This window comes from Chiloscyllium plagiosum, unplaced genomic scaffold, assembly GCF_037043375.1.
Source record: "Chiloscyllium plagiosum isolate Xiang-an unplaced genomic scaffold, Cpla_swu_hap1 HiC_scaffold_12, whole genome shotgun sequence".
NCBI lineage: Eukaryota > Metazoa > Chordata > Chondrichthyes > Orectolobiformes > Hemiscylliidae > Chiloscyllium > Chiloscyllium plagiosum.
Window position 1 is genome coordinate 44,810,846 of NW_028270150.1, and position 22,741 is coordinate 44,833,586.

The 22,741-nt window shown below is 38.5% G+C and overlaps 1 protein-coding gene across 28 annotated transcripts in view; it reads right to left on the bottom strand.

Moving 5' to 3' along the window:
* The window catches only part of stxbp5l (syntaxin binding protein 5L), a 546,418-nt gene that overhangs the window by 124,188 nt on the left and 399,489 nt on the right, over positions 1-22,741 (bottom strand). For 10 of the 28 annotated variants that reach the window (XM_087992756.1, XM_087992752.1, XM_087992742.1 and 7 more), the window contains exons 19-20: positions 20,205-20,270; positions 1,107-1,142 (exon numbers count right to left, since the gene is read on the bottom strand). The exons of 6 other annotated variants lie outside the window; for them this stretch is intronic. In XM_087992756.1, the coding sequence (XP_087848882.1) occupies positions 1,107-1,142; positions 20,205-20,270 (102 nt within the window). The remainder of the gene's footprint in view (positions 1-1,106; positions 1,143-20,204; positions 20,271-22,741) is intronic. 12 more of the 28 variants (XM_087992759.1, XM_087992751.1, XM_087992741.1 and 9 more) reach the window with 4 other exon arrangements.

A 22,741-nucleotide genomic window follows, 5' to 3' on the forward strand; every position in this document is an offset into this window, starting at 1 on the left:
GGACAGTATCCTCACTGATGCTCTCTCCATTAACATCCTAAAAGGCATCAATCATTAACAGCTTAATTGGAGCAACCACATTTATACTCCAGGACAGAGGTTCAGAATTATGTAACTCATGTTGTGACTCACTGAAGCCTTTGCACTTAGAGAGCAAACATAAGGCAAGGGGCCATACGCAGGTCGGATTTAAAAGAAAAGACTCATTCCAGCAGATGGGTACTCCTTAGTTTGTGGAAGTTATCAGACCGTTAAAGCTGGGAATAAAAGTCTTAAGGTATTTTGGCAACCCTAAAGTCAAAGAAAAGTCAATGATTTAGCTTGTATATGTATCTCAAGGAGAGATAGTCATTAAGAGGATCATATCTGGAGAATGTCCAAAAAGTTGCTGAAAGGAAATGCTTCAGACCTGTGAAAACTTGTTAAAAATACATTGACAGCCTTGTGTGAACATGTTCAGTGGCTGACTGCCATGGTAACTGAATTGCTAAAATAAAATGTATGGTCTATTAAGCTAGGTTTCCCTCTGGAATCTGACTTGCCCTGAATTACCATCAGCTGAGATCATAACAAGATGTATATCATATGTGTCAATTAATTATGTTACTTCTGCATATAGGACATGTTGAAAGTGAAGATTTTGTTTTCTCGAGTATTGCAACAAGACTTCAAAAATAGTTAGAACAGCTGTTATTCTATATTTGAGATTTATCCAGTTAATTTACTTCTAAAAGACATTTTACTATTTCTGTGTAATTTAACTAAGTTGATACTGTATAAAAATTATAAAAAATGACTTAATCTATCATCTAACCTCTGAAATTATACAGCACAACAGAAATAAACTAAAATCATTTTCTATTAAACCATTTACTATTAAACTATTTACAATACAATGAGACAAAAATGAAATGCAGCATTGCTATGATGTATAAAATTAAATACAAGATGAATTTGATACTGTGTTTTCAACACAGAGGATTGTGTTGTTTCTGAGATTTAATGTTTTAAATATGAACAGTTCAAAGATTTAATGTTGTGATCCTCATCCATTCCAACATGCACACTCAAGCAAATAATTAGAGGGAAGCAAATGTCAAACATACCTTCACAGCAGCCAAGGCTTAATGCTGTAACAGCAGCTTTTCAAATTGGACAGTGAAGGGAATGATGTAATTTAAAAAAAGAAAAACAAATATTAAAGATGATCTTTATTAAGTCATTCTTAGGTATATTATTCGTCCTTACTCCTAACAATGTCATACATGACTCCAAAGGCTAATGGAAACCTAAGAAACTTGGATTATGAATGACCATTGATAAATTATTTGCAAATTGGCTGAGCTTTGGGAAGATTTAAACAATTTTTCTATTCATGATTTTGTCAAGTGAAAATAGGAATAATAAATAAATTATTTGACTGGAATTGAACCTTTCTGCCAAATACACTTAAAAACTTGATTACTGTTGCACAAAATACGATCAACTTATTATTTTCCCCAACAGGAGTTTCTAATTTCAACTGTAGACTTCACTGTTTACTCAAATAATAGAGGTCACTAAAGGACACTTTCTGCATGATAGGAATGAGAGAACTTTGAAACAAACAGGGCCCTTACAAATCATGAGATTAGTCGCATGAAGCGCATACTGTAATTAGTATTTGAAAATAATTTGAATTAGGATAATGCATAATTCCAAGCATTAGAGTATGTTTATCAAGTTGCCTAAAACTTTGGCAATCTGCATTGCATAGCAAACTATTTTCTTTCACCTCATTATAAAACTGAAATGCTATATACTCTGGATATTTGAAATAAAAACAAAAAGTGTTGCAAATACTGATTTATTTGTTTTAGATTGACAAACTTTAGTCAGAAATTTTTAAAGAAGCTACAGATATAATAGGTTTTAAGCAAGTACAGAGCAAGGGAGAGGGAAAAGAGCAAAAGGGAAGTTGTGTGATAGCAGGCAGGAGAGATTAAATGAAAAAGAAAGGATGCTGGTTCAAGGGAAAAGGAGTTTGTAATTGAACAAGGAACAAAAGATGCTTCTAAAGGTGCCATAAAGGGAAAGGAAGATCTTCACAAATGGCTGCTGTATAAAAACAAAACAAAAATGAAAGACTTCTTCAATTTGGTATTTTATGTTTGCTACTCATGACATAGTAACCTCTATACTGGGGAGATCAAATACAGATTGGATGACTCACCTTACACAGCCCTCCATTCTTTCTGGAGGCATGACCCCAAGTTTTCAGTGACCTATCATTTTAATTTTCTGCAACATCATAATTATTATTTTATTGTTTAATCTCTGCTGCCAATGTATATGGGTCTGAAAGGATTAATAATCCTTGGCACCATCTTTAGTGTTGGTGTCAAACAAACTTGTAACAGAATACCTTAAGATTTCATGGAGTAAGATTCAACATCGTATCCTCCTCTGTAACAGTGTCTTATCATATGAATATACCCTATAATTAGTTGCTAATGTGCAACAAACTATATCTTGTTATCTATGAGAAACTCTTCTATTTATACCAGAAAGTGGTTTTCCTCTACAACACTAGACCAAGCAGGCCCTGTAGTTCCCTATGCTTAAAGAAAATGGCCACAGAAACCTTCATCATAAGCAACAGCTCATACAGCATATTGAACTGGCATTCCATATCAATATAGTAGGATTTAATTTGATGTGAATCCAGCCACTGTGGATTTGATTTAATTGCTCATACTGCACATGGTGAGTAGCGATGTGACATCTTCAGCGTCCGCTTTAAGTCGCCTGTTCATTACAGTCAGTCACAGGGAAAAGCTGAGGAATTAAGAACCCTACAGAAGGAACCCTCATAGCAATTCTCAACAATGAAGAATACTCTGATGAATAATAACAGTATTTCAAGCCTGCTGAAACAAGAGAGTTAATAACTCCCTGGGGAAGAAGAATTAGTAGCTATAAGTTGCATAGTGGAATGAAGATCAGTCAGAACAGTCCCAAGTCAAGTTGGTGAGTGTACAAACAGAGCCTCAGTGAGTAAAACTCAAAATTCCTGGTGGGCCACGAGAAACTTTAGAAACTCACAGTAATCCGGTTTGGAAATACAAGTTATAAAATGACTTACTACTGTACTCAGATTAATCACTGTCACCATAGGAACAGGCACAAACATGAGGCATAGCTGCAGAAATGGAAGTGTAGGTCTACTAAAAAAAGTCAACCAGATCTAAGGAGATCACAAAACTAGTAATTAAAATGATAAGGTTAGGCAGTTTAAAAGCCTAAATATACCTGGATGAATGGAGAAGGTAATTTTGGGAGCATTTTATTAGGCCATCGAAAAAATGGGAGATTCTTCATAAGAGCTATGATAAAGGCTGGTTACTGAAACTGTGAGGAGCAGGAATCAACCATTAAAATGGGAATCATTTATTAAAGCCACAGGCAGCGGGCATCTTTCAGCAAAATTGTTAATACAGAATAATTTATTAAGCCAGGAATGGCAGGATTCCTGCAGTGAAGCCACAGAAAAAAAAGCAGGAATCCTCCATTTACCCACAAAGGGTGAGAATCGTTCAATCTCCTGGTAAACCAAAGGAAATTGCTTCAGTAGAACAGCAATGACCAGCAGAATTGCTCTTATTCCGAAATAAAAGTCTTGTAAGAAAACAAACTATTTAATAATATTAGGAAGATATAGTAGGGATAATATTGTCAGGAAGACTTAACTTCAGAGAGGGGCCAAATAGAACATCGAACTGGATATCGTCAAGAAAACAATTTCTGTGATGGAGAATAGCTTCTGAGTTGGATCCAAAAGCAGAGGCTGAACAAGTAAACACGCATTCATACAAAATTGCAAGTATAGCTGATGACATTTTAGCTTTCCAAACGGTGAAAGAAGCAACAGATACTTCTGAAGAATTACTGAGTGCTTTTGGCAATTACTCTAACCTTGGAACTAATTAAAAAAAACCTGCAAAGAATAAGATTTAATAGAATAGTTCAGCATTCATGAGAATCCATAGATGATTTTGTTAATGAAATCTATAGGTTAGCACTGGAATGCAACGATGATCTCATCAAGTTCAAATTCATAAGAGATATAATTATTGAAATGTAAAATGTTGAAATTGTTGATGTGCCATTGTCAGATTTATTGAATTCCAAAGAAGAGCTGATTCTCAAAAAGACATTCAGATAGTGAGTGAAACAGAACTCCGGAAGCTGGACCTAAGAGGAGAAATTCAACCTTGGCATGGTGATCAATCTTTTAAGCATAAAACCAGAAATAACTTGCCAGAAGCCAATACAGCAATTAGGATAGACTATAGACATTAGAAATCCTTTTCAGCATGGTGGAGCAAAGAAACCTCAGGTACAGTTAGTGCTCAGCTATTAAAACAAATACATCTGTCACAAAGTAGGTCACTTTCAGAAAATGCAAAAAAGGGGAAAAGAATTTCAGAAATGTGAGAAAGTAAATAGCAACCAACATAAAGTGCTTATTCAAGTGGAATTATCGAAACAAAAGGAAAGCCTAAATTGCTCCTAGAGGAAATAAGTGAATAAGACTTTACATTTTGGAGTGCTGATATTTAGATCAATGGTTATCTCACCAATTTTAAGTTAGATAGCGGTGGGTCTCATTGAAAGTCTCTCACCATATTATGAGCCATGATTAAAGAAATGTTCCAATGTACAGGAAGGCCACATAGCAAAATACATATACATGCTTCACAATCAAGAATTCTTATTCTGGAATAGGAAAGCATGTCTTGACCTCAATCTTTTTTTAAATGGCAGAATGAGTCAAACTAAATAAACTTGGGGATAGTGAGGACTGCAGATGCAGGAGAGTCAGAGTGGATTGGGGGGCTATGTTTGAGGGCAGAGGTGCGGGAAATGGACAAGGTGTGTTTGGGTGTATTGTTGATCATGGGAGAGGGGAAATTGCAATCCTTGAAGTAGGAGGACATCTGAGATGCTAATCTGGGAGCAGATATGGCAGAGGCAGAGGAATTGGGAGTATAGGGTTGCATTGTTGCAGGGGGAGGTGGGAGTTAGCTGTGGGAGGCAGTGGGTTTGTAATAGATGTTGGTGCTGAATTGGTTGCCGGAGATGGATATGGAGAGGTCCAGGAAGGGGAGGGAGGTATCAGAGATGGTCCAGGTGAATATGAGGTCAGGGTGGAAGATCTGGACGACCTGCTCAAGCTCCTCATGGGAGCATGAAGCAGCGCCAATACAGGCATCGATATATTGGAAGAAAAAGTGGGGGATGGTGCTGATGTAACTGTGGAAGAGGGAGGACTGAAAGGAAAAGTTGTTAAGGATGAGGACCAGTTTGGCCAGGCAAATGAGAGTGTCAGTGGAGGGGGGACTGGATGGGTCTGCTGGAGAGGAAGAAATAGAGGACCTTGAGGAGAAGGTTAAAAATCACACAACACCAGGTTATAGTCCAACAGGTTTAATTGGAAGCACACTAGCTTTTGGAGTGCCGCTCCTTCATCAGGTGATAGTGGAGGACACAATTGTAAGGCACAGAATTTTTAGCAAAAGCTTACAGTGTGATGTAACTGAAATTATACATTGAAAAATACCTTGATTGTCTGTTGAGTCTTTCATCTGTTCAAATACCATGATAGTTTCACTTCTTTCATGTCTAAATCACAAAACCTTTTTTTTAAAAGTTGCATTCTCAGGTTAGCTGTAACAATTGATGTTAGCTAGACAATATGTTGAAGGTGTTAGCCCCCTGTGTTCTCTGTCTATGCCATGATGTTTAGATTGATTCTAATCTAAAAAGTGAGATAACAGAGTTTTACATGAATTCAGGCAGATTTTGAGCTCAGAGTTTTACATGAATTCATGCAGTTTTTGAGCAAAGTACAATGTAACTCTGCAAGTACCAATTTACCCCACAAAATATATGTGTGCATGTTGGTCTTTGTCTGTTTGTACGTGTGTGTGTCTGTCTGGGTTGGGGGTTGTGAGTTTGAGAGAGTGTATATGTGTGTGTAGTGAGTGTAGAGTGTCTTAAGTCTGTGAGGGGGTGCATGTGTGAGTGTGGGAGTGTGTGTACGTGTCTGGGGTGGGGGGTTGTGAGTGTCTATGAGAGAGAGTGTGTATCTGTGTGCATGAGTGTAGAGTGGTCTAAGTATCTGAGGGATGCCTGTGTGAATGTGGGAGTGTATGTGTCGGTAAGGGTGTGTGTGAGTGTATGTGCGTGTGTATGTGTGTGTATAGGAGTGCCTGTGTGTGTGTGTGTATGTGAGTGTGTGTGTGTGTAGGAGTGTCAATGTGTGTATAGTGAAATGGTGATCACCTGTAATGTGACATGAACCCAAGGTCCGGTTGAGGCCCTCCCTATGGGTACCGAACTTAGCTATCAGCCTCTGCTCAGCCACTTTTCGCTGCTGCCTGTCCCGAAGTCCACCTTGGAGGATGGTCACCCGAAGGTCCAAAGTCAAATGTCCTGGGCCACTGAAGTGTTCCCCAACTGGGAGGGAACATTCCTCTCTGTTGATTGTTGTGCAGTGCCCATTCATCCGTTGTTGTAGCTTTTGCTCGGTTTCCCCAATATACCATGCCTCAGGGCATCCTTGCCTGCAACATATAAGATAGACAACATTGGCTGAGTCACATGTGTACCTGTCACGTACAAGGTGGAAGGTGTCCCCACGTGTAATTATATATTTTTCTATGTCCACACTCTGACACGTCTTGCAGCGCCTACCATGAAAGGGCTGTATGGAGTTGTCCTGAGAGCCGGGCAGCTTGCTACGAACAATGATCTGTTTGAGCTTTGACGGTTGTTTAAAGGCAAGCAGTGGAGGTGTGGGGAAGGTCTTGGCGAGGTGCTCATCCTCATTGATAATGTGTTGCAGGTCTCGAAGAACTTGGCGTAGTTTTTCAGCTCTTGAGAAATCCTGAACAATGAAGGGTTTCCTGTTGGTTGCAGCATGTGTCTGTCTCTGAGGATGTCATTACGGTTCCTTGCTGTGGCACGTCGGAACTGGCGGTTGATGAGTTGAGCATCGTTCTTGTGAGGGCATCTCTGAGTACGTCTAAGTGCCCATCACGTTCCTCCTCATCTGAGCAGATCTGGTGTATGCGTAGGGCTTGTCCATAGGGGATGGCTGATTTAATATGTTTTGGGTGGAAGCTGGAGAAGTGTAGCATTGTGATGTTGTCTGTGGGTTTGCGGTAGAGTGTGGTTCTGAGGTGTCCATCCTTGATGGAGATTCATGTGTCCAAGAATGAGGCAGATAGTCGAGAGTAGTCCATGGTGAGTTTGATGGTGGGATGAAACTTGTTGATATCACTGTGTAGTTTTATCAGTGACACCTTGCCATTGGTCCAGAGGAATGAAATGTCGTCAATGTACCTGGTGTATAATGTTGGTTGGAGATCCTGCGGAGAGAAGAAGTCTTGTTCGAACCTGTGCATAAAGATGTTGGCATATTGGGGTGCAAATTTGGTCCCCATGGCTGTTCCATGTGTTTGGATGAAGAACTGGTTGTCAAAGGTGAAGACGTTGTGATCTATGAAGTTGGAGGCTGTGGGTGGGAGATCCCCTAAGGCAATGAGGTTGTGGATGATCTTGGGGATGATGGTTTGGTGATGAGAGGTCAGGTTGTAGCAGGAGGTGTCAGCTAGTTTACGTTATCTTCGGCAAGGTAGAGGTCAGGGCTCTAAACTACCACTGCACCTCCCTTGTCAGATGATTTGAGGTTGGGCCCTCTGCCATTCCTGCCACTTATAATCTGACCCCACCACCAAAATGGTATTTCCCTCCCAACCCTGTCTGCTTTTTGAAGGGACTTCTCCCTCTGTGACTCCCTTGTTAGGTCCACACTCCCCACCAACCCCTCCTGCACACATGGAATCTTCCCCTGTGGCCACAGGAGATGTAAAACCTGTCCCCACACTTCCCCTGTCACTTCCTATCAAGGTCCAAAGAATCATTACAAATCTGGCAGAGATTCACGTGCATTTCCTCTAACCTGATTTGTTGCATCTGGTGCTCCCGGTGTGGTCTCCTGTACATTGGAGAGACCAAGTGCAAACCCGGGAACTGGTTCAAGAAACATTTATGGTCTGTACACTCCAATCAGCCCCACCTTCCAGTTGCAGCCATTTCAACACTCCTTCCCACTCCCCCAACAACATGTCCATCCTGGGCCTCCTCCACCGTCAACACTAGACCGCTGGAGGAAGAACACCTCATCTTCCACCTCAGGAGCTTACAACCATACCGCCTTAACATAGAATTCACCAGCTTCCAAATCTCCCTACCTTGCAGCACATCCCAGGTCCAGCCCTTCCTCTCCACCCCACCCTCTCAATCTGTCCATTGTCCTTCTCACCTGTCTGGTGCACCCTTCCTTGACCAATCACAGCCATCTCATACCTGAATCCACCTATCGCCATCTCACCCACCTTTAGCCAGCCCCGCGCCCCAAACTATTTCTCAGTCCTCTTCTAATCCCCCAGTCTTGATGAAAGGTTCTGACCTGAAATGTTGACCCCCCTTCTCCTCTGATGCTGACTGACTTTCTGTGTTTTCTCCAGCTCCACTCTTTATCCACTCAAACTATATCAAGTTAAGGATCTGATGGTCAAGGAACAATTTGTAGTAAATGTCATGGGGCTCCCTGGACTCATGGCTGAACAGAAGCCAAACAAGGATCAAATTAGTTTAGTTTTTAAGAATAAGTTGTATCATACTTTGAATAAAATAGGTACCTGTGATTATTCTGAATTAACACAAATGTTTTCTGCAATATCAACACTGAACCACTCAAACTAAAAGAGCCAATAGGCTTGTGAGGATATACAAGTGTTGAGTTAGTCAATGATCAGCGTGCTCCATTTGAGTCAACGTACAAATTTATAATTGATGTACCTCAGAGTGCAACACAGCTTCTTGAATAAAATAGCTATGACTGACTCAACTCTGATGTTAGATGCTGAGGTGACTTGGATGAGACAAGTTGGTGTAGTGGACAGCCAAGAAGGTTACCTCAGAGTACAACAAGACCTGGTACAGATGGGCTGGTGGGCTGAGGAGTGGCAGATGGAGTTTAATTTAGTTAAATGTAAGGTGCTGCATTTTGGAAAGGCAAATCAGTGCAGGATTGATATATTAATGATAAGGTCCTGGGGAGTGCTGCTGAACAGAGATCTTGGAGTACAGATTCATAGTTCCTTGAAAGTAGAGTCACAGATAGACAGTATAGTGAAGAAGGTGCTTGATACGCTTACCTTTACTGGTCAGAACATTGAGTATAAGGGTTGGGAGGTCATGTTGCAGCTGTAAAGGACATTGGTTAGGACACGTTAGGAATACTGTGTTCAGTTCTGGTCTCGCTGCTACACGAAAGATGTTATGACATTTGAAAGGATTCAGAAAAGATTTACAAGAATGTTGCCAGGGTTAGAGGGTTTGAGCTATACGGAAAGGTTGAATAGGCTGGGCTATTTTCCCTGGAGCATCAGAGACTGAGAAGTGACTTTATAGGTGTTTGTAAAACCATGAGGGGCATGGACAGGGTGAATAGTCAAGGTCTTTTCCTCAGGGTAGCAGAGTCCAAAACTAGAGGACATAGGTCTAAGTGAAAAGGGAAAGATCTAAAAAGGACCTAAGGGACAAATATTGCATGCAGAAGGTAGTGTATGCTTGGAATGAGCTGCCAGAGGAAGTGGTGGAGGCTGGTACAACTACAATATTTAAAAAAACATCTGGATATATATATGAATAAGAAGAATTTAGAGGGATGTGGGCCAAATGCTGGCAAATAGGATGAGATTAATTTAGGATATCTGGTTGGCATGGATGAGTTGGACCGAAGGGTCTGTTTCCCTGACTTAAAGCTCTGTGACTCTAAGTTCAAACAGAATATTGGACTTTCTTATCTTCCCAGGTAGAATCCTCATAACTGTAACTGATATCATGCCAAGTCAGAAGCAATTCTCAAATAGCAGAACTGAGGAATTAGACATGTTTGTTTCACCAATAATGTAATCACTGAGGAAAAATGAGGAAGTCCAAACCAATCAAAAGTTTAAGTACATCATAACATGCTTTAGCACACTGTTATTGGAAGATTGAAGATGTAGTGACATAACTACATGGAAGCCACCACTGGGAAGGAACAACAAATGTTCAACTTTTCATGACATTCTAAGGATGAAATTGCCTGTTTAGAGTTTCAGGACCCTGAAAGAGGCAATTACCTGTTTTAGCAATGAAGATATCCTCTGAAAAGGCAATCCAAGAGATTAAAGCTCTTCCAGGTGAAAGGGACCTCACACTATTGGGTAGAGAATCAAAGGCAATGGTCTTCTACCTAACAAACTATCTGTCTTCCAAGTCCAAAGTGAATGCACACAAGCAGAATTGTGAAACATGCAGGTAGCCTGAATTTGTAAAGTCAGAAATCTGTCAGGAAGATGGAGGTAGAGATAGTGTAATTATATGCAGAAATGTAAATTAATGATGATAAAGCGTTGTGTGAGGAGATGTATATGGGTTTGAAAAAGCTTAATATTTGGAATGCTGTAAGCATATGATGATGTTATGAATTTTTGGGCAGAAGAGCTTAAGATCTCAAAGGAGTAAGGTCTAACATTTTGTTTTCAAGTCACAGTAACAATGTCTGTCATATCAATGTAACCTGCAACTAGTTACTGACATGCAATAGATACTATCTTGCTAATTACAACAGGTTCTTTGAGTTAATCTGGGATGTGAATTCCTTTTACCACACTAGACTTAGTCCCTACACTAAAAAGAGGATGGTCATGGCATTCTTTATCATTAATATAGCTCATACAGGATAGAGAGCTGGCCTTGTGAGACAATACTGCCTTCCACTTGATCATAAATCTTCCTATTTGTTCTTCACTCCTTTCCTCTTCCCACCTCTGCTTGCTTAAAAGCTGTGTAATGCTAACATTTTCCAATTCCAAAATGTTCATTCTATTTTTCTCTCTAAATCTGTTGCTTGATCCGCTGAGTGTTTTCAGCATTTTCTGTTTTCCTTTAGCTCCATGCACTTGATTCATAACAAGGCATAACAAAAGCATGACTGCTATCTATTTTATTCTGCAATAAAGTTGATCAATATTGCTGACCCAGTGGAACCCATCTCCATTACAATCTTTAGAGCTATCTAGGTAGGATGCAATAGAGCTACACATTTGGCAGTTATCAGTTCAATAGGTCTCCTTATGTATATTTTTCAATCAACTTGTATAGAGATGTTATGGCACACCTCTGGAGCAAGTGGGACTTGAACCTAGCACTCTTAGTCCAGACAGCAGGACACTATCACTGCCCCACCAGAGCTTACATTTCTTCCTATAAACCATCTAATTGAAATTTATAATCTGGTCTAAATCAGGCATCAGAAGTAACTATCTAAATTGGCATGACTTTCGTTTCTGAACATAGGGTTCTTAAGATGTCAAATGCAAAACACTCAAAAGAAAGCAGTTGTCCAGGATTTCTGGGGAATTGATTCTAGAGGCGGTTCACTTCATTGCTGCAGTTAACATACATGTACATTTGTAAAGTTAATAAAAATTAAGGCCACTTCTGACTATTTTTCTTAATTATATTTATTTTATTATTCAGTTGGCATCTAATCCTGTGGAAACCAGACCACGGCACTATCTACTACATACATTATAGATGCTAAAATGTAGTGACCTAAATGCAAAGTCAAGTGGGTGAACAGTGCTCTGCCCTTTTCCATATTTAACAAAAAACTGCAGCTCATTCCCTAAACACATTCACTGCAATGCTCTAGCCTCCAAATTTTCCCACCACCATTTCCCCTCACATTGTTTCCAATATCTTGCCCCACCTTGCTTTCCAACCCTCACCCTCGAATTCTTTTCCTTGACCTATGTCCCTCATTATCGTTTAGCTCAGATATTGAACTTGGCATTCTGTGCATCTCAAGTTTATAGCAAACGAAATCACTCACAAAACTATAAGGATTTAAAGAGGGAAATAAAAACAAATTTTAAACAGTTTGCATGAAATTATGCAGTCTTGGGACCTTGTGGCACAGTACATACCTCTGGGCCAGAACGTTCAGCTTCAAGTTCCACCTTCCTTGTAGATATGTCAGATAGGGCAAGTAAAAATGACTAAATACTGGGCTCAGAACTTGTTTAAGGGAGTCTTTTGGTGTCATGGCAATCTGTCTGCCTCTAGGCCAGGAGATCTGAGTTTAACTCCCACCTAATGCAGTCATGTATCTTAACATCTCTGAAGAGGTTGATTAACAATATCTACACAGCAATCTTCAGCGAATCTTTACATGTCATTCATTTGATTTGCTCCTTCTTTGTGATTGGCCTTGCTGGCCCTTCTCTCTCATCTTACAGCAGGGGAATAGAACTAAAGAGATAGCATGTGCAAGTTGGGATAAATAGCTTACTTATATGCTGTGAAGCTTCTGTGGCACAATTCTGAGAGTGGTAATTGTATATCAATTGGGAGTTATATTCAGATGATGAACATCAACTGGAGGTCATTTGAACACCTATACATATGAATAAACTGAAGCTGTTATTGGGTTTTGAGAGGTGTTTTCAAAATGTGTGTATCTGCAATAAAAGCTTACAAGTGTAATGCCTCGGCTCCAGTTCTATCTTTCAGTGCCTGGATATCTACCGCGTAGAACAGGAAGAACCCACTAAATGGATTGACACAAACAGATCAACACAGTAATTTGTTGTAGTGGGGGAAGGAGATTCTAAAATAATTTAAACTAAGAACGATGGAAAATATAGCTTTGAATAAGTAAATAATTGTGCCAGTGGCATTTGTATAAGGGATATCTTAGCACACTCAGCAAAGTAGCTGAAACTGAAGAAAATTAAATGAGCATGTGAGTATGCTTCTAGCTATATCTGTGTGTGGTAACTTTAATGCTTAGAGTTAAGCTTGCATAAAGAAGGATTTTAGTGAAGGGATTATAATATAACTGCATTTAATTATGTTAATAACTGTTAGACAGCTAAATATTCACCTAATATACTAAACATCAAATGAAATGTACCTATTCATAAAATTAGAAACTTTAAGTATTAGTTCAAGAGATAATCATAGTGGGGTGCCTTAACAAAAGTATTGGTCAGGTCACCACTTGACTGACAGATCCAAATCATAATAAAATTTTTTGATGAGAGCCTATGAAGATAAATATTTGTTTTCATAAGGGATTAAAAAAATTAAATGTAGTGAATGGGTGTTTATTAAAGAGTATTCTTTAAACAATGAAGTTATCAATTATAATTTCAAGCACTATTTTATTTCATTTCAACATAGGTCGTGAGGTCTGCTCTTGGTAGATATTGGATGTATTGGCATAGAAGGTATAAGAGCAAAAGGTTGGGCACAGGCTGGCATGCATTGGCACAGAGCTAGCACACTGGCCATAAAGGGCCTTGGGTGGGTACAGGAGCACAGGTTGACATAAGATTTAGAGGCTATGGCAGGAGTTGATGACAGCATGAGATGGCTTCGGCTGACACACATAGGGTATGGAGATTGTATGGAGTGAGGGGATAAGGGTTTTTTTTCTCAAAGCTAGGAAGAAGTGGTAGAGCACAGAAATGGGACTTTCTGTCTCTGTACATGGAGACCTGTGGCTGTCTCTAAACTGTTTCTGGGGATGACAGGTTTGACTCCAGTTATTAGCCAACTTCCTGGAATGAAAATTAGAACATCCGGGATACTTTCTCCCAAATCGGGAAATCTCTGCAAATTCAGGTCTAATAGTAAAATTAGACAATTCTTTGAAGGGATAAGGAGAAAGTATGCAAAAGTAGTACAGGAATTGTCACAATATTGAATTTTCAAAGGGTCTTTGATATGGTTAATAATATCATGATAAAGACCAGGGACTGCAAAGCCAGAATAGCTGAATGGATATTAAATTCTCTAAAAAACAGAAATCAGAAGAGGAGCAAAGGATAAAGGATAGAAAATGGTGGGTACTGGGAATACTTTTATTTATATTTTACGATACTGATCAGAATTTAGGAATAAAAATCTCAATATCAAAATTTGCCGGTGATGCCAAGCTAGATTTATACTTAACAGTGACAAAAAAGAGCATCACAATACAAAAAAGCATTAGTGAAATTGAAGACTGCACTATTCAGTAGCAATGAACTCAAACATTGATATATGTGGTTGAGTCAAATATTTTGTTTGAACTTATCTCTGCCAAGTCACCTCAGCACCTAACATCAGAGTTGAATCTGACATAGCTATTTGTTCAAGAAGCTGTGTTGCACTCTGAGGTACATCAGTTATAGATTAGTCAACTGGCTCAAATGGGTGTGCTGTTCATTGACTATCTCAACATTTATTTATCCTCACTAGTCAGTTGGCTCTTAGTCTGAGCTCTCTTCAGAGTTGATATCATAAAAATTTTTTGTTAATCTAGTATAATCACAGGTACCTATTTTATTGAAAATATTAAAACAATTTCTTACGCTAAAATAACTAAATGCAATTGATTTTTTAGTGGCTGTTCAGCCATGAATCTAGGGAGCCATATGATATTTTCTACGAGTTGTTCCTTGACCACAAGATCCTTGACTTTATAAACTTTGATTCATTCTGCCATATGAAAAAAAAGTTGAAGTCAAGACATGCCTTCCTACTCCAGAGTGAGGATTCTCGATTGTGAAGTATGTATCGGTTGTTTTTGCTATGTGGCACCCTGTACATATAGATATCACTGAAGTCAGGAGCCAGAAATTGTCCTGATATCTGAGAATCAGCATCTATACCTTAGAAAATGGGATTCTGAATTGTGTTGTAAAGAAAAGGAATCTAGCAATATAAGTGAAAATAATAATTAAAAACAGCACCACAGATTAGGAAAACAATTAAAAATGCAAACAAAGCACTGCCATTTATTTCTAGGGACATAGAATTCAGAAGCAGGGAACCTGGTCGTTAAACTTGTACAGGATACCAGGCAGATCACATTTAGAATACTGTACATAATTCTGATCTCTATACATCAACAGGATATAGAAACACATAAGGAAGTACAATAAAGATTTGTAAGGATTAGAACTGAGATTACAGCTGTAATGCAAGATTTAATAGATTGAAGCTTTCTTCTTTATAAAAGAGACTTAGGACGAGACCTGACAGACTTTTTGAAGTTCTGAATAGTTTAGGCAGAGTAGAATTGAGAAAATGTTTTCATATAAGAGAAATTACAGGTTTTAATTACAAGATTATTACCAATATATTCAATGGAAAAGTAAGCAAAATATGTTTAATTTGTGAAGTTGGAATGTAGGTGCTTTCAAAAGGAAACTGCATTTGTACATGAGTTAAAGGGAATAGAAAGATATGCAGAAAGGTTGAGATAGGTAGACAAAAGGTGACAAAAACACATATGGAGAATAAACACGAGCACTGATTAATTGAGGTGAATTATCCGATTCTACGCTTTATATTCGATGTAAGGTAATTCAATGTTATGATTCTACTTCCATTTACAATTCAATTTTCCAATATGATGGAATATACACCTAAAATGTTAATAATCTAAGCATCTGCTTTACACAGACTTGACAGATTTCTCAGATGTTTTCAGCATTTTCTGTTTTTCCTTAATCAGGCACTTAGTTCTTGTCAAGATTAGTACATTAATAGCAATGACTGGAATTGAGTATTCATGAATGAAGATGGTAGGTCTGTCTACATTCAGAAATTGACTGAGTTTGCACTACAAAAGCATTTGGGCTTCCGCTAATACTGCAAGTTGAAAACAGGTATTAGCATAATACAAAATCAAAAACCTTACTGGGAGAGGAAATTAATACATTTGTCAGGGCATTCTCAGGTCACATCTGCCTCACAGCGCCAGGGACCTGGGTTCAATTCAAGCCTCGGGCGACTGTCTGTGTGGAGTTTGCACATTCTCCCCATGTCTGCGTGGGTTTCCTCCAGGTGCTCCGGTTTCCTCCCACAGTCCAAAGATGTGCTGGTTAGGTGAATTGGCAATGCTAAATTGCCCATAGTGTTAGGTGCATTCGTCAGAGGTAAATGAGTCTGGGTGGGTTACTCTTTGGAGGATCGGTGTGGGCTTGTTGGGCTGAAGGGCCTGTTTCCACATTGTAGGGAATCTAATCTAATCTAATCTGTGTAATTTTGACAATAAATTAAATGTTAATATTTATTTAGTTTACTTTTTGCACTTTTCTTGATGCTTGTGTTTTGCTAAAACAAAACATTTTATTGAGGCTGCTTGTCTTGCAGTCATCAGGATAATTTGCAAGAAAACTAATGACGGGAAAACCAACATTTATTCTGAATGAGGGGAGTGATAATTAGTTAACACATTGATTCTGATTGGTAGAGGGACTACCACGAAGAAGACATCAGTTAACTGCTAGGCTGTTTAAATTTTAAACGAAGCAGATTGACTCTGATTGATCAAGTCATTGTCCTGAGAAAAGAACCAGCAAATACCTGTCACTTATTTTATTGAGCTGAAACAGGCACAGTCTGTGGTAGATATTTTTTCTGTTGCAAAAAACAGTATTAACATATGTAGCTTCCAGTGCATGTAAGTACACCACACTGTGAACTCAATTGGCAATCCTAAACTGGTTGCCAGCATAAGTTTTCATATACTTGGATTATCCATTAAATGTCTAATTGTAGAACTATAATCTCATCTTGTGAGTACTGTAGGTATGGGCTGGTTGGATGTGATAAGTAGCTTCCTTGCTGTGAATAGCTGAAGAGATTGCTGTTTAACATGATCCATCAAACTCTGGAACATATGGCCTACAGATGTGGCACCACACTGAGACCGAAATTCATATATCTTATTATTTATTTGTATGATAGGCAGCACGTCCTTTTGGCTTAATGGAACCAGTAGCAGCATGTCAGTATCAGTAGCAGCTTCACTGCTTGTTAAAACATCTGAGATATCTTAGTCTTACAGGTTAAGTTGAGGTGGACTGAGCCCTTTTCAGGACCAAGTTTGAGGATCTTAATGAATCTACATGATATGCAGTGAGAAAAGATCTGATCAGGGTAGCCAGTATCCTGCAGGATAGTTTTGATGATCCCTGTATTTGCACTAATTTTGCACAGTGGACAAATGGCTTGGGCTCTTTTTATGAAGTTGTCAATAAGGCCAATCTTGTAACATGTGAAATAGGAAACCTAGTGTGTATATTGACCAGTAAAATCGGTTTGCAGTAGATAGTAGAACAAAATACTTGTGGTTGATTTCCTAATCAGGAAATTGAGGCAAGGGTGCTCAATTGACTATTTCAAACATGAATTTGATGGCAGAATGGAGTCCATTAAAACATAAGTAAACTCTGACATACAATTGCAGATTCATTTATAGAAAAGTCTATCATCTACACATTGGAAATATGCAAGGAGTAAGAGTTGAGGTGCCATTCCATTGAAGACACACTTCTCATGGAATTCAACAAAGGTATTTGCGAAAGCTGAGTCTAGTGGGGATTCCGCATGTGGTGTTGTTAAAACTGATTCAATTGTATGGGTTTATAAGTTCAAAGAATACTAATTCATACAATAGTGGTGAGTTTAGATAGCCAATGATGCCCTAAGACCATCACATCTAGTCTTGAAAAGTGCCTCAGATTACCCTGAAGGGTTGATCTATCTATCACACAAATTAGCAACTTTGTGTATGAATTTCAGAACTGATGTGTTGCTAGATATGTATATCATATGACCTAAAGACAATGGGGTTGTATCAAACAGCATATCACTTCAGCTGCTTGTAACAGGTAAGGTAATGACCATACCCAACCAGCTGGCACTTGTGAAACCTGTATTATACCAAGCATTAGATATTATTCCACAATTGGACAACATTTGCTAGATAGTCCTGAGTGTGCAAAGAATTATGTTGACTACAAATTTAGGATTGTCAGTTAGGCCTTTAGTGGTACTTATTTGTTTGCATTGAAAGCTAAATGTCTTAATGCATAATGCCCTGTCTTTGCAGTGTAAAAGAACATGTAGACACACAGCACTTGTTTCAAATCAACAAAATAGGTGGCAGCCATTTGCTGGTCAAAGCAATATAATTAGTCAACTTTAAAATATTTAAACAAAGCCCAGCAATTAACAATTAATCATCATTAACTGGTGCATTCTTTATGGTAACACTTCTACCAATTAGTCCACATGCCAACCACTCAGCTCAGCCCTCTCATGTAGTATAAATGCTGATTTTTCCTTTTAAATTGGTATTCTCCTGAAATGTCTGGATAAGTTCCAGGTGTAAAGCTTTGACAAAATATGTCTTTACAGAATTTTAGTATTGCTGAACTACCAAATGACTATTGTATTTTTATGTCTTACTGCCCAGCAACTCTAGAGAAGATAGTCAGGAAAACAATAAATTATAAGATGTAATACTAACAGTGGTGAGCAATTGGGCATTAATATAATTACAGAAGGACAGATGAAAATTCTAATTAAGTGATCATAAAGAAAAAAGTCAGCTAATGACTATTACTGAACTAGTTTTATAGGTGAGCTGATACGTACGCTACATTCTAAAATAAAATATAAAACAAAGTTATACATTAAATTAAAAGTCAAATATTATACGTTCACTTTAGGTTGCAATACATTCACATTTGTTTTTCCTTTGGTTCAGTTTGATTTCAGGTCCTCAATCTCATTGGATGGGATTATTTCCAAAAGGATACAGTCAGCCTGATCAGTTTTTGTTCCATTAGCATTACAGATCAAATAAAGTGCATCTGCTTCAGAGGAGTGAAGCCAAGGAGAACATATACTATTTTCTCCAATCCTAATTTAATTAATATATTTGCTGAATAACCCACTTAGCTATGGAAGTATTTACAGTAGATGAAATTGGAGTACTTTAATGCATCTATTTTCAGTGGTCTTCAAACAGATGCTCATTGTCAGACTTCTGACTATCTCTGAACAATAATTACATTATGTGTGATTCACAAAGATCTTCCATAGATTAGGTGTATAAAATCCAGAAATCATTTAATAATCACAAATATTTAGTTACACAATTGCATACTCCGATGTACATTCAGAAATGCTAAATGTATTGGCACTTGATTATATGCTTTGTTTTTTTAAATCTAACTTAATTGGAGTTAATTTTGTTCTCTTCTTGGCACGTTATGTATTTATATCATGCAAAATTTAAATTGCTAAAACATTTCCAGTAGTAACTGAACGAATACAACCTTGGCATGTTAAACCTGAATTGGCATGAAAGGAGCTGACCAATTAACTTAATTAAGATTATTTTGCACTTCTACTCTGATTGTATGTTGCATCTTCTATATTATCAACCACTATATCATAAAAAGTCCCAGCTGACTATGAGAGCTGTAAAAGTTGGGAAACACTGGCAAGCCTGATACCATGCTCTGTACAATGGATTCAGCTTGATGTCAACTTAAATTACGAAGTTCATCTGCAGTATTGTCATCTAAGTTATTTCAAAATTCATAATGGAATTTGTTTATTGTGACTTCATGTCTGCTGCCCTTTTAATACTGCAAGGATTGATTATAATTGTTAACCTATTATTTTATCTCTATACTGGAATTTACCTTTGCAAAGGACAGCAGCATTCGAGGTCTAAAGTAACTGATTCTGAATTTACAATGATTTTATCGTTAACCAAAATATCAGTTTTGCACATAACTCTTAATGAAAGATTTTCAACTGCCAAAGTGACAATTGCAAGAATCCAATGTACCAAATACTTCTCAACCTACTCAAAGTTTGGGCATATTATAGACCATACTTTTTTGTTTTAAGTTACTATATGGATAACTTGCCATATGGAAGAATACTGGTTAACTGTCAATTATACATATGTGAAAAATAAAAAGAAATTCAAGATGCTGTGACAAGATAAGCCCAACTGCTTTATTTGGAAAGCAGATTTTTATCCATGTTTTTTGAATGATCATTATGGTAAATTATGATCACTTTAAATTGGAAATATATCAAGGAGCAACATACACTATTTTCTTTTCAGTTGCAATTCAAATATTAATTCTGCCAGTTGGACCCCTGTGGCAAAATGATAGCAGTCATCCATTTAAAACAGAATAAAATATGGTCTACAGACATGCATGACTTACTCTGATAAGACGCACGGAGCCGTTTCAGTGAGTAAAAACTAGAGAGGCCACGCATGCAAAGAGTTTCTGTCAGCATGCCAAACCATCACCAGCAGCAGGCAGGCAGAGGAGAGAAAAACAAACAAAGGCTAACGTGAAAGGAAGTGGCACCTAGCTGTCAAGTAGCAAGAAGCATATAGGAGAAACTGATAACTGAAAAGTAATGTGTTCATTGTATGCATATTGAAGATAAAGCCATTCACCAACAGTTAGGAACAGTGGTATGAAAGTGAAACCAAGCATTAAAAATGACCAACACAGGCCCATACAAATAACTGGATACATTTATAAATATATATATCTGGATGAATCTACACATATATATTAGTTGAGAAAATGAGATCATTTGTAACATTCTTTACACATGATAAGTATACTCAAAGCTCCAAAATGATGGCCCTGGGAGTTGTGCATACTTTTGGGTAAGTCGTATTGGCTGTCATATTGGTGAAGGTGTTTGTGTGCATGCAGTAAATGGCTGCTGGAAGTATGATCAGTCATCAAGTCGCACTGTTATGATGAAAGATCTGCCACTTGGTGCCCAAATCTACAGCTAACACCATCTCTTAACCTCACATAGCTGAATGTATATTCAGCAATAGGTTAAATCGCACACCACTGGCATTAGTAAAATGTATCATCAATATTTTTTCTTCATTCATGATATGGGCTACTAAGTGGTGGGCTACAAAATTTAATGCCCACTCCCAACTGTCCTGGAGAAATTGATGAAATGTCTTCTAAACCATTACCTTATGGTGTAGATAGACCCAGTAAAGTCAACCTAGCCACAGAGGCGCAAAAGCACTGCTATCTCATTAGAGAGAAACAATTATGGTGAGTTTAACCTGAGGTTACCACACCACAGGTGAGGGTGTGGTTAAAAGGGAGGAACATTCATTTTGATCTCAGCTGATACAGGAACTGAACCTGCACTGGTGGCCTCACTCTGCATTGCAAACTAGCTATCTAGCCAGCAGTTAGCTGGACAGCTGATTTCTGATACCCACAGTATGGGTTCAATTCCTGCTCCAGCTGAGGTTACCATGAAGGTCCTCACTTGGGGTGAGGACCTTGATTAGACTCACCACTAGTAGTCTCCTTCCAATGAGTGAGCAGCCCTACACTCTTCTGGGCCAATGGTGACTTTTCCTTGGTGGGGTTTCTTGGCTCAGCTGGCTGGACAGCTGATTTGTGTTGCAGAGTAATGTCAACAGTGTGGATTTAATTCTCGCACTTAATGAGGTTGCTATGAAAGACTCTCCTCAAACTCTTCTCTCACCTGATATATGGTGATTCTCAGGTTAAAAGTACTATCAGTCATTACTCTCTAATGGGAGAACAGCCAATAGTCCAGTAGACAATGGTGACTTTACCTTATTTTAGGTAGATCTGGGCTGTTATTAGTATGTAATCATGATCAAGACTTTGACCTAGTGGTGATGAAGGAACCCTGATATGCATGTTGGGGTCTTGGAGGGGAACTTAGAGTTGGTGGTGTTCCCATACACCTATTGCTCTTGATTTTAGGTTGGTGAGTTTGAAAAGTGCTGCTGAAGAAATCATGGTAAGTCTGTGCATTATATCTTTCAGTTGGCACATATTTCAGCAATGGTACATTGGTGATGAAGAGCACAAATGCATAATATGATTCATTGGTTGCCAGACAAGCCAGATTTCAATGAACTTCTTGAGTATTGTTGGAATTACACTCATTAAGACAAATGCAAAACAATAAGTTATACCTCTGAATTTTGTTGTGTAGGTGGTCAACAGGCTTTAGTGATTGAGTGGTGTGTAACTTAGTGCAGAATCCCAGCAACTTATCTTCTTTCGTAGCAAGAATATTAATGTGACCCATCCAATTACATTTCTAGTTAATGCTGTTGCTAAGGAACCGAGCACTGTACAGTCATCGACACATATTGCTGCTTCTAACTTTTAGGTGGAGGGAAGGCCATTGATGAATCATGGTTGAAAATGGTTGTGGAACTTTGTGGGACTCCTGTAGCTACATCTTGGGGCTAATGCTTGGCTTCCAATAAACACAACCATATTTCTCTGTGCAAGGTATGACACCAGCCAGTGAAAGGATCCCCTCAATCCCACTGACTTCACTTTTACTCGATCACACTTGGATAAATGTTGCCAAAGGGAGTCATTCTTGCTTCACCATTGGAATTCATCTCTTTCATTAATGTTTGGACCAAGGTTTTATTGGAGGACTGGAGAGGAGCTGAACCAGCAGAATGCAGGTCATTGCTGAATCAGTCCCAACACGTGACACCATTTTGCTGATGATTGAGAGCAGGCTAATGTTATTAATGGCTGCTTTTAATTTATTTATGTGCAGGATAGGTTTGGGCAATTTGCATACAGCAAAGTATAAATTGATGTTGCAGCTGTACAGAAAGTGTTTGGCTAGATATGCATCTAGTTTTTCAGTGCCATAGTGGGATAGTGTCAGTGTCCAGAATTTTTATTGCACTCAATATCTT